The sequence below is a fragment of the Mesoplodon densirostris genome, chromosome 18, assembly GCF_025265405.1.
Source record: "Mesoplodon densirostris isolate mMesDen1 chromosome 18, mMesDen1 primary haplotype, whole genome shotgun sequence".
NCBI classification, from domain to species: Eukaryota; Metazoa; Chordata; class Mammalia; order Artiodactyla; family Ziphiidae; genus Mesoplodon; species Mesoplodon densirostris.
In genome coordinates, this window is record NC_082678.1 from 13,429,607 (window position 1) to 13,441,465 (window position 11,859).

General features: G+C 47.2%; 1 protein-coding gene across 3 annotated transcripts in view; it reads left to right on the forward strand.

Moving 5' to 3' along the window:
* Nucleotides 1–4,594, forward strand: part of WDR45B (WD repeat domain 45B) — a 36,042-nt gene extending 31,448 nt beyond the window's left edge. For 2 of the 3 annotated variants that reach the window (XM_060080529.1, XM_060080531.1), the window contains 5 exons: nt 658–848; nt 1,436–1,521; nt 2,403–2,504; nt 2,988–3,109; nt 3,484–4,594. In XM_060080529.1, coding sequence (XP_059936512.1) covers nt 658–848; nt 1,436–1,521; nt 2,403–2,504; nt 2,988–3,109; nt 3,484–3,590 — 608 coding nt within the window. In that variant the 3' untranslated portion in view covers nt 3,591–4,594. The remainder of the gene's footprint in view (nt 1–657; nt 849–1,435; nt 1,522–2,402; nt 2,505–2,987; nt 3,110–3,483) is intronic. The other variant, XM_060080530.1, reaches the window with a different exon arrangement.
* The last annotated feature ends 7,265 nt before the right edge of the window (nt 4,595–11,859 follow it).

An 11,859-nucleotide genomic window follows, 5' to 3' on the forward strand; every position in this document is an offset into this window, starting at 1 on the left:
CACCAGGTCTTTGGTTTTTCTTTGCAGTGTGTTATAGTGTCTTTTACATCTATCATTAAATTTATTCTTCAGTTTTGGGTTTGTTTGTTTGTTTTTTTCTTTTTTTTGCGGTACGCGGGCCTCTCACTGTAGTGGCCTCTCGTGTTGTGGAGCACAGGCTCCGGACGCGCAGGCTCAGCGGCCATGGCTCACGGGCCCAACCGCTCCACAGCATGTGGGATCTTCCCGGACCGGGGCACGAACCCGTGTCCCCTGCATTGGCAGGCGGACTCTCAACAACTGCGCCACCAGGGAAGCCCAGTTTTGGTTTTTTTATGTTACTGTTACTGGATTCATTTTTATTTTATTTTATTTATTTATTTTTTAAGGATTCACTTTTAGATTTTACAGTTTTGCATTCTCGTGGCTGACACCCCAAAAGACAGACATTTGATAAAGTTTATTCAGTAGCAAGTTCAGCACATGTTTCCAGTTATGAAGCCGTCTCGTGGGAGGAAGCTCTGCTTGGCCCTCTGCTGCCCTTCACAGGGAAAAGATGCTGTGAATGATTCTTACTTTTTCATGGGACCTGGAGGGTAGGGAGCAGGTATGGTCATGGAAGAGCAGAAGCTTTGAGATGGTCCTGAGTCCTTGACACGTTTCCTTGTCTCTGTTTAGGCCTCTGTGTCCTGTGCCCCAATAGTAACAACTCACTCCTGGCCTTCCCGGGCACGCACACGGGCCACGTGCAGCTCGTGGACCTGGCCAGCACTGAGAAGCCACCAGTGGACATTCCTGCCCATGAGGGCGTCTTGAGCTGCATTGCTCTCAACCTGCAGGGAACAAGAATTGCGACCGCATCTGAGAAAGTAAGTGGGTGTCCCTGCCCCACGGAGGTGCCCCCAGAGTGGCCTCTCCCGCCGTAGGGTGCGGGCTCCCGGGAAACCAGCCCTCCCCTGAAGATCCCGACCCCTGAGAGGCTCTTAGCCACCTTCTCTCAGGAAGCGGGTCATAGTTGACATAGAGGGTCCAAAAGTCATTTTATTTGGTTGTGCCCTATCTGTTTGGCAGTAGAATTAGTGTTTTTCTAACTGGCTGTGGGCATTATAATTAAGATGCCATTTCTCTGGACATTGAGTGAACTGATGGCTCTCAGGGCGTGAGACAGCCCAGGGCCTCTGCCAGGGGAGCGTGTGCACGGGGCTCCGAGAGGGCCACGCCTATGGGCCTGGGCCCCAGGTCTCCCTGACCCTCTCTCGGCCCCTGCCCGCTGCTGTCGGACTATAGAGACTCCAGTCTGTTCTCGGTGACAACAGAGGGAAAGTTGAGTTTTAGATGATGTGGGTGAGTTTGGGAAAGGGTCGGATGGGTTAATGGGTTTGTGAATATAACTCATTTCAAGAAAACTAAAAAGTTGTGAATCTTTGATAATGAAACCCTTCACTGTTTTTCAAAGGGGACCCTTATACGAATATTTGATACTTCATCAGGGCATTTAATCCAGGAACTACGAAGAGGATCTCAAGCAGCTAATATTTATTGGTAAGAAAGCACGTTGTTTTACCCTAGAGAAGGGGCCCTGTGTGATCTGGAGGAGAGTCAGGACCACCCCCACGAGGCGGGCGGGGGCTGCTCTGCTGGTAGGGGCTGTTTTAGTAGCTTGTTTTATTATTACTAATTTAACTGTTTGTTTATTATGGGAATATACACAAAAGTAGAGAGAATATTATGATTACCATGAACCCATTGTCCTGCATTTGTCAGAATTTGCTTGTTTTATTTCATCTCTTCACTGTCCCTCCAACTTATTTTTCAGTAGCATCTTCAGGCAAACACTGGAGGCCTAGTTAGCCCGTCTGTAGTCACTTCAGCCTCCTGCGAGGCTGACCTGCTCTCTCTGTGGTGGTTGTTACATGTCCCACAGTGTCTGGAGCTCTGACAGGGCTGCACCCCTGCTTGGGCGGGACTTCGCTCTTTGTGTCTGTGGCCTTTGCAGGTGTGGAGCTGCACTGGGGCCTGAGTGATAAAAACATAGCTAGTATCTGGATGTAGTGTCCTTGGGGCCTCTGGTACAGCCCGCTCTCCCATCTGTCTGCTCTCGGGCCCCTCCAGCCAGCCTGCGTGATGCCCACCTCTATAGGGCCTGGGTCGTTGGAGGGGAGTTTTTCTCCTTCAAGTGGCATGTTTGGGTGGCCTCAGGGCCCCTGGGGTGGCAGGGTGGTCTGCAGGGAGCCCCTTCCCTCTCCCTGGCACCTGAGGAGGAGGGGCTGTGCCCTGGCTTTGACCATCTGGTTCTGTGCTGAGCCCCGTCAGCTGGTCAGGAGGGGTGGTTCTTAAAATGACTGTCCTGACCACGGCGGGCTGAGGTCAGGGCTCACTCCTGCGTCCACCTGAGACCCGAGCTTCGTCTGGTTTCTCTGCAGCATTAACTTCAATCAGGACGCTTCTCTCATCTGTGTGTCCAGTGACCACGGCACGGTGCACATTTTTGCAGCTGAAGATCCAAAAAGGAATAAACAATCGAGGTAGGTTTTCCAGTTAGGAGGACAGAACGTTGCCTGGGTGTTGCCCCACTCAGTCTGGGTCACAGTCGGGATGCCTTGCTTTGGTCGTTCATTTGATTCTCTGAAAACCAGGGCAGATTACTTGATGCTAAGACAGTGGCATCACAACTTCCCCTTCCACTAGCTCCTTAGAAAAGGTCTGACGAGGATCCAGGCACCTTCCAGTGAGGTAGGACTTGGTCCTGAACTCCAACCGTCATGCTTGTGTTGGCTGTCGAGAAAATGAATTTGGTGGTAGTAGAACCCTGTGCCCCTTCTGATGCTGATGGTTTCTGGATTTATAATAAACCCATTTGTGACGACTTAGTTTTTTCATGTGAAAAATAAAGATTAAAAGCAAAAATAGAATTTAAGTCATTAAGGCTAAGCCGACATTAAAGAGAGCTGTGTCTCTAACTTTGTTATGTGACCGTAACTTCCTTTCTTTGCTTTCTGTCCTCACAGTTTGGCATCAGCCAGTTTCCTTCCAAAATACTTCAGTTCCAAGTGGAGTTTTTCCAAGTTTCAGGTTCCCTCAGGCTCTCCATGCATTTGTGCCTTTGGAACAGAGCCAAATGCTGTCATTGGTAAGTGGTCCTTCCAGAGGAGAGTGGCCCCCAGGTTTGGTCAGCGCCCCACCAGCTCCACTGGTGGCCCTTCCTCTCTCCTGGGGGTCCTGTGCATCCCTCTCAGGGTCCGCGCAGCCACCTGCCCTCCGGGGTTTCCCGGGCAGTCAGTGGGGCAGATCATTTGGTCTTGGAACCGGCGACCAAAGAGGGTTCCCCCATTGCCACACTAGCTGAAGTAGATGCAGACCCCCCCAGAACAGTGGGGTTCTCGGTCGAGTGCCCCCACCACCCACAGATCCCTCGGGGCTGCTCAGCCTCCACTCAGCCTGTGCAGTGAGCTCAGTGCAGGCTGCTTGCTTTTCACCCTGAGTGACACGGTCTCCTCTGCCCAGCGATCTGTGCGGACGGCAGCTACTACAAGTTCCTGTTCAACCCCAAAGGGGAGTGCGTCCGGGACGTGTACGCGCAGTTCCTGGAGATGACCGACGACAAGCTGTGACCCTCCACCAGGAGTGCGAGCACCACGGGCCCTGGGGGCCCAGCGGCCCCTCGAGCTCCTGGGACTGGTGGTGATGGGCTGGGGGGATGGCCTGGGACCTTGTTGCAAAGCCATACGTTGTCGTCTGTTTTCCGAAGCCAGACCTCCCGAGCCCAGTGTTAAAGGAAGAATCTTCAGGGCACGTGGACACTCACGCCCAACTGCTGGCTTCACCTTTTGTTCAGCCGTGACGCCCACTTCATTGGTTCTGCCGCATCCGCCACCTGCAGCTGGGGCTCCGGACACTGGGGGCACGCTGAAAAAAGGAGGGGCAAAGTGAAATTCGTTTATGGCAACAGATTTCCTCATTTTTACTGAGTCTGTAACGGGGAGGTGAACACACGTGTAAGTGTTGGTTCTCACCAGATTTAAATGGAACAATCATACTGGCAGCCTTAGGAAGGAGGAAGGAAGCCCTTCTCCCGTCTAAACTGAAGAAAGGGCGTAGGTCTGGCGTCTCCCTCGAGAGCTGCGTGTCGTGCGTCCCCGTCTTCTTGGAGCCGTTGGAGTTGAGGCAGCGCCGCCCACGCCGTGAGCAGTGCCTGTGGCTCCCGGTGGACCTCGGTGTCACAGGGAGTTTCCCTGTTACACGCAGGCAACAGAGTAACGCATAGACTTTACAACCTGGTCATAGAAGAAAGCGTCACTTAATTGGGAGGATACCCAGGGAAACGGGCGTCTCAACAAAGCAGTGCCTGGTTTCTGTGGGCCTGGAGAGGATGCCTCGGCGGCCGATTCCACTTCCCTTTCTCACCATCTTCTCTCCCCATTTCTAAGACTAGCTGCACACTAACATTCTGGGAATGAGAGGCACATACTTTTTTTAACGTTTGGTAACTAAAATAGGTTATGGGCTCTATATTATTAGTAGTACTTGAGGTATATATTTAATTTTCTTAAATTCCCTAAAACTTAATTTTATGTTTTGATTTCAGGTTGCAAACATTAAAATCTGCAGCAGCAAATTCTCAGTTTTGCCAGTTCTTTTACTGTCATGTAATCAACTAACTTTGTGGATTTCAGTGTGAAGTATGCATGTTACTTTTATGTGTATTTAATCATGAAATTTAATTTTGCACACTTATTTGTAATGTTTCTTTTAAATAAAAATGACTAATTTTGTTGTACTCTGTACCCATCAAGGGAAAAGAATTGTATGTTACAAAACCAGAGCCCAAGTTTTAGAACCTCGTTGGACTGCAGGCTGTAGGAGCGGCCCAGTGCACTTACTGCCTAAACTGTCCAGGACTGCGTGGGGGCCAGGTGGACGCCCTGCTGCCCGTGTGGGTGGTGGCCTGGCTCGGGGAGCAGAGGGTAAGAGAGTGATGTTCGCGAGCGGTTTCCGTCATCTCTGGTGGGGAAGCTCTGCCTGAAATCCCTTTGGGGGACACTCCGTTTGGGGGAGGCACCAGCGTGGTGTCGGGCCACCCATCAGTGTCCATCTAACACTAGCCCTAACTTTGGCCCAGGAGTAGGAGGGGTCCTTCACGTTTATGTCGTCAGTAGTTTATATTTTCCCCGAATATAATCCCTTTCGTGTATCCACACATACATTAAACTAGGAAAAAAGTTCCTCCTCACGGTGTGTGGAGGTGCTGCAGGCTGGTGAGGAGCCAGTTCACTGGCCCAGGGGGAGGCTGTACCCAGGGCGACCTGCATGCTCGGCACCTACATTAAGAGTCCACAGTGTGGAAGCAGGTCCTGCCTCTGCCACGCCGGGCACAACCTTGCTTCCTTTATAAAATGACAGAACAGGGACGTCCTGGGTGGTGTGGATGACCACCACCAAGGGGCTCTGGTTTGTCGTCTTGGGGTTTCCCTTCGCGATGGTGAAGACACCACGTCTCACCTGGGAAATGCCCTGGACGAGGCTTCCAGAGAGCAGGGTGAGGTCTGGAAGTCTGAGGCGGCCAGGCACCGCCCACCCTCCCCAGGCCTGTGCGTGTGGCCTCGCTTTACCCTCTTAGGGACGTGGCAGGAAGAGCCATCCCTGGCGAGCAGGCTGTCGGATGAACCTTCCTCGGTTTATTTAGGACAGCAGCAGACTTGGTTTTTCAAATTGATAACCACTGTTTGTCACCTTATTTAGAGAAGGGGTTGCTGTAAGCCAGGGCCGCCTCCAATTCCTCCCTCAGCTGAGTCCTGCCGGCCCCTGAATGTGGGTACAGAGGGACACAGACATAAAAGTCCTGTGTCCAGGGCTTCCACAAGCCCCACTTGGTGGCCGGGCTTTACAGGCCTGGTTTGTTTCTCCCCCAAGTGTCCATGTGAATGAACATCCAGGAACCGCCTCACGGGGCCCTGCTCACTGGGCTCTTCTGCCAGCTCTCCAGGCCGTGGGCGGAGGGGGCTCCGGCGTCTCCGGTGGGGACGGAGCCCTCTGCACCCTGCAGCCTCCACCCCCCAACCCTGCCCCTGGCCCGTCTGTCCCTTTAGTCCTCAGTGGCAGTGCCCCTGCTCACTGCGGCCTGGAGGGTGAGGCCTGCTCCCCTCCTTACTCTGCTTGTGAGACCAAAGCTGCTCATGTTTGCATTTCTTTTTCTGCAACCAAACCAAACTTCTGGATGATTTCACACAACTTTGTCCCTGGCCTCTTTCCTTTCTTTTTGTAAGAGGCATTTGAGCAATTACAATACTTTTGGAACTTGTGCTGAAATTTTCCTCTTCAAAATGGATCAGAAAATACTTACCAAAATACAAAATGTTCATTGTAAGAAAAGAACATATAGAAGAATGTAAAGTTGGAATCAAAATCGCCCTGAGTTGCCGTCTCCAGAGAAGACTACTCTCGGAAAGCCCACGCCTTCTGGGGTGAAGTCTGTAATTCTCAGCAGCATTACAGGGACCATTCTTTAACTTTTCACAACTCGTGAACATGTCAAAACATACTGTAATTGCCCGAAGATGCCTATTTGTATTTTTTGCTTTTATAGACGTTTTGGAAATGGAAATCCTTGTGCATACATGTTTACACACTTGTCCACCTATTTCTTTGAATAGAACTGGAATTGCCAAGCCAGAGGATCTGCACGTATAAGATTTAGTATGTTTGCCCCCTTGCCTGCCATGATTCTGTCAGCTTCAACAGCCAACACCTCACATGCTCACCAGGACCAGGCTCTGAGCACGAGCTTTTTAATCTTTGATGGAGAAAAAAGATCTCCGATTTCTAGCCAGGTTGAACATTTGGAATACCTTCGCTGGGCATCCGTAATTATTTTGTAAATTGCTTACTCATGCCTTCGACTATATTTCTGTTGGTGTATTTTGTCTGTTTTGTTTATGAGAGTTTTTAATCACCCCTTGTCGTTTTTTTCACTTTGTGTTTATTTCAGTTTGAGGGGTTTTACTTTGCTGTATATGTATCTTTGGACTTTTACATAGTCTGATCTATCAGCCTTTTTCCTTTATGGTTTCTAGTATTGGCTTGTGATTAAAACAAAACATTTTTCACTGGGTTCGATGTACATGTCTTATTTTCATAATTCAGTCTGAGCGTGATTTCCAAACACGTAGTGGGGGAAAGGGCCTCATCTTCCTGCACTGGTGGGTGAGGCATTGCTCAAGCCAAGCCAAGCCAAACCAAGCCAAGAGTGACTCAACCCCAGGTCCTCTTCCTGCCCTGGGTTGTGGTATCTCATCCACCTTAGCACTCTTTTCTGGTCTGGATGAAAATTATGCAGTTGCCCTACTACAATGCCATCTATCAACTGATTCATTTGTTACCCACGGACTTACTGTACTACTTCACAGAGAACTATGTTCTGGTTACATGGCTCTGCTGATCTTAAGCATCCTTAAGCATTTTTTTCCCAGATGAACTTTAAATGGAATAATAGCTAAAAATAAAATTTTATTGGAATTCCAAAAACTCAAAAATGATTTGTTTCTGTAGTGCTGAGGGACAGAATGTATCAGGATTTAATAAATATTTTCTCCTCAACAGTAGCGTGCTAACATCACTGAGGACGCCGTAAGTGCACTGTCATTCGTATTTGTTTGTTTCTAATGACAAAGCTGTTCAACTTGTGTGGAAAGAAGCTGCGGGTCTTCCTTTTGTTCTTCCTGTGTCCTGTTCCAATATGATAAAAATTATTGTATGAAATTACAATTTGGAAACTATGGTATGTCTACATTTGGTTTTCTTTGTGTTTATCATGCATGGGGCTTACTGAGCTTCTTGAAACTAGATTTATGGCTCTCATCAAATCTGTGAATTTCAGCCATTTCCTCAAATAATTCTTCTGCTATTGTCTCTTTCCTATTGGGATTCAAGTACACATATAACACCTTACATTGTCCCACTCTGATCATTGAGGCTGTTCATATAGTTTTTACAGTATTTTTTCCTGTTTTTAAAAATAGCATTGGGACTTCCCTAGTGGCGCAGTGGTTAAGAATCCACCTGCCGATGCAGAGGACATGGGTTGGATCCCTGGTCCAGGAACATCCCACATGCTGCAGAGCAACTAAGCCCATGCGCCACAACTACTGAGCCCACAAGCCACAACTACGAAGCCCATGTGCCACAGTTACTGAAACCTGTGTGCCCAAGAGCCTGCGCGCTGCAACTACTGAGCCCGTGCACTGCAATTACTGAGCCCACGTGCTGCAACTACTGAAGCCCGCACACCTAGAGCCCGTGCTCCACAAGAGAAGCCACTGCAATGAGAACCCCATGCACCGCAACAAAGAGTAGCCCCCGCTTACCACAATTAGAGAAAGCCTGCGCACGGCAATGAAGACCCAATGCAGCCAAAAAATTTAAAATTTTTTTTAAATTAAAAAAATTAGCATAATTTAAACTATCATTGAATACCACTAAATGACCTATTACTGCCCACTCTGCTTTCAAGACTGTACCATGTACTTTAAACTTTAGATGAATCTGTCAGTTCTAAAATTAGTTTCTAATTCTTAACTAAGCTTTTTCATTTGCTCATTCACATGAACAATCTTTACGTCCTTGTGCATATTTATAGGACATAAGTTAAAATCTTTGGTAATTCTCACGTTTGGATTTTCTCAGAGCAAGTCTCCATTGATATTCTTTTATTCTGTGTACGAGTCACATTAACCTGTGTGTCTAGTACTTTGCGGTTGTACCTTGGACATTGCAAATGGTATGTATGTTGTTATGGATTCTGTTATGTTTCTCTGAAAAATGGAGGGTTTTTTCTTTAAGCATTTAAGCACTCTGGACCCACCTGAATAGTCAAGATGAGAGTGAGGCAGACGAGGTGCTGAGAGCACCAAGTTTAAGGAGGCGCATGCTCTCAGCTTCATGCCACTGGGAATGGTTGTGTCATTTTGTCCGATGGTCTCTTACTCTGTTAATGTGGTGAATCACATTGATTTTTTAAAATTAGTTTTTATTTATTTTTGGCTGTATTGGGTCATCGTTGCTGCACGGGCTTTTTCTAGTTGTGGCGAGCAGGGGCTACTCTTGCAGTGCGTGGGCTTCTCATGCGGTGGCTTCTCTTGCTGTGGAGCACGGGCTCTAGGCGCACGGGCTTCAGTAGTTGTGGCACATGGGCTCAGTAGTTGTCGCTTGCAGGCTCTAGACCGCAGGCTCAGTAGTTGTGCACGGCCTTAGCTGCTCCGTGGCATGCGGATCTTCCTGGACCAGGGCTCGAACCCGCGTCTCCTGCATTGGCAGGTGGATTCTTAACCTCTGCACTACCAGGGAAGTCCCAAGACTATATTTCTTGTCATTCGTGATCACTGAAGTCTGTTACTTTAGCTTGTGTTCAGCTAATGTTTTGTCACAGATTTCCTTACATTCCTGGATCCAATAAGATTAAAAAAAAAAAAAAAAGCTATTCTGCCCTTTTAAATCACCTGACCCATGCTGCCAGGGAAGCTACTTCAGTTTGTGGGTGTTGAAATAATGGCCAGATTCTGAACCAGCCCCTCAGCAAACCGCCAGGCAGATTAAAATACACAACTCAAATTTTTGGAGGAGAAAGTCCCTATTGTCCACCCTGGCTTCAGCAAGCTGTACCAGGAACGTGGGGTGCTGTCCCCATGGCTGCCTGCCAAAAGGCTGGATGATGGGGGATGGTAGTTGCTACGTGAAATGCCAAAAGTCACTGAAATTTACCAGCCTTTCTATATGGAGCACTCCCCTGGATATTGCACGTGTTTGCATAGACTCCATTGTTCCAAAGTAGTTAATTCAGACAGTTCTTACAAGCTCAGTAGTTGATTTGATGGGGGAACAATTCCTGGAGCTTATCTGTGTCGGAAGGTTTTGAATTACAAATTCAATTTGTTGACAAGTCTATTCAGTCTACCTATTTCTTTAGTAAATTTGGTAGTTTGTGTATTTCAAGGAATTGGTCTGTTCCATCTAAGATGTTAAATTTATGAGCACAGTTTTTCATAGGATTCCTTTATTATCCTTTTTACAGGTGTGGATGTGGTATGAAGCCTGAAATTAAGGTTCAGCATTATGTGCTGCCTTAACATTTGGTTCAGCTGGGAAGGCCTGGAATGGCCTAACTACAAGTTCCACTACCCACTCTACTTCCATGGATAAAGCCCCCCAGCCAAACAACTCTCCTTATCAAACAGAACAGGTGCAGTTCCTGCTTATCCCTGAGTAAGCATTTTCAGTTCCCTTCCCGCTTATGGGGTTATTCAAACAATCACAGCCTCCCATGGGAACGGGGTTCCCCACCCTGGATACTACAAAGCCTGCCTCCTGTAGCCCTAGGTTGTTCACTGTGTCCCCAAGTGACACCCATATGGTCCTACTTGGCTTGCAGTGTCCTCGGGTGTGAGTATGTGTGACTGATAAACTACAGTTCATCTCATCTGGCCAGTGTCATAGTGTCACGTCCAGCCACCCCCATGGACACAGGGTGGGAATACTGCCTCCGTAACAGGGCGAATGGGTGGTAAGTAGAGCAACAGAGCTCATCACAGAGAGCCCGTCTCTCATTCCTGATAGTGGTCATTTGTATCCTCTCTTTTTCCTCAGTCATTCCAGCTGGAGTTAATTTGTTGATTTTTTTTTTTTTTCCCAAAGAATCAGCTTTGATTTCATTGATTTTTTTTCTCAATTTTATTTATTTTTTCAATTTTTGCTGATTATTTGCTATGGGTTATATTCATTCTTTTCTAGTTTAAGGTAGAATTCTAGATGATTGAATTTTAGGTTTTCTTTGTGCTATAAAATTCCCTATAAACACTTTTAGCTGCATTTCACAAATTTGATATATTTTCATGTTCATTCTGTTACAGTTATTTTCTAATTCCCTTTAAGACTTCCTCTTTGAATCATGGATTTCAAAATATGATGTCTAATTTCAAAACGTTTGAGGATTTAAAAATTATCTTTATTATTGATTCCTAGTTTAATTCCCTAATTGTCAAAGAGCATACCATGTATGATTTTAATTCTTTAAAGCTTGTAAGTTTTGTTTTATGACCCAAGATTTGGTCTATATTGGTGAATGTTCCATGTGCATTTGAAAAGAATGTGTATTCTGTTGAGCAGAATGCTCTGTCAATGACAATTACATTGACTGGTGTTGCTCAGAGCTTTTATAGCCTTGCTGACTTTATACTTATTTTATCAATTACCTAGAGAGGAGTGTTGAAGTATCAAAATGTAATGTGGATTTATTTATTTTTTTAGTTCTTTCAGCTTTTGCTTCATTTATTTTGTTACGTTGTCTTGCAGAATTGCTCCTTTTATCATGATGAAATGCCGGTCTTTATCAGTGATAACTTTCCTTGGTTTGAAGTCTGCTCTGTCTGAAAATAAAGTAACTACTCCTGGGAATTCCCTGGCGGCCCAGTGGTTAGGACTCTGTGTTTTCACTGCTGAGGCGTGGGTTCAGTCCTGGTCAGGGAACTAAGACCCCTCAAGCCGCGCATCACCGTCAAAACAAAAAACAAAAAAACTACTCCTGCTTTTTTTTTTTTTTCATCAAATTATTTGTTTTTATTTTTGGCTGTGTTGGGGTCTTCATTGCTGTGCACGGGCTTCTCATTGTGGTGGCTTCTCGTTGTGGAGCACAGGCTCCAGGTGTGCAGTCTTCAGTAGTTGTGGCACACAGGCTCAGTAGTTGTGGCACGCAGGCTCAGTAGTTGTGGCTTGCGGGCTCTAGAGCGCAGGCTCAGTAGTTGTGGCGCGTGGGCTTAGTTGCTCCACAGCATGTGGGATCTTACTGGACCAGGGCTTGAACCTGTGTCCCCTGCATTGGCAGGCGGATTCTCA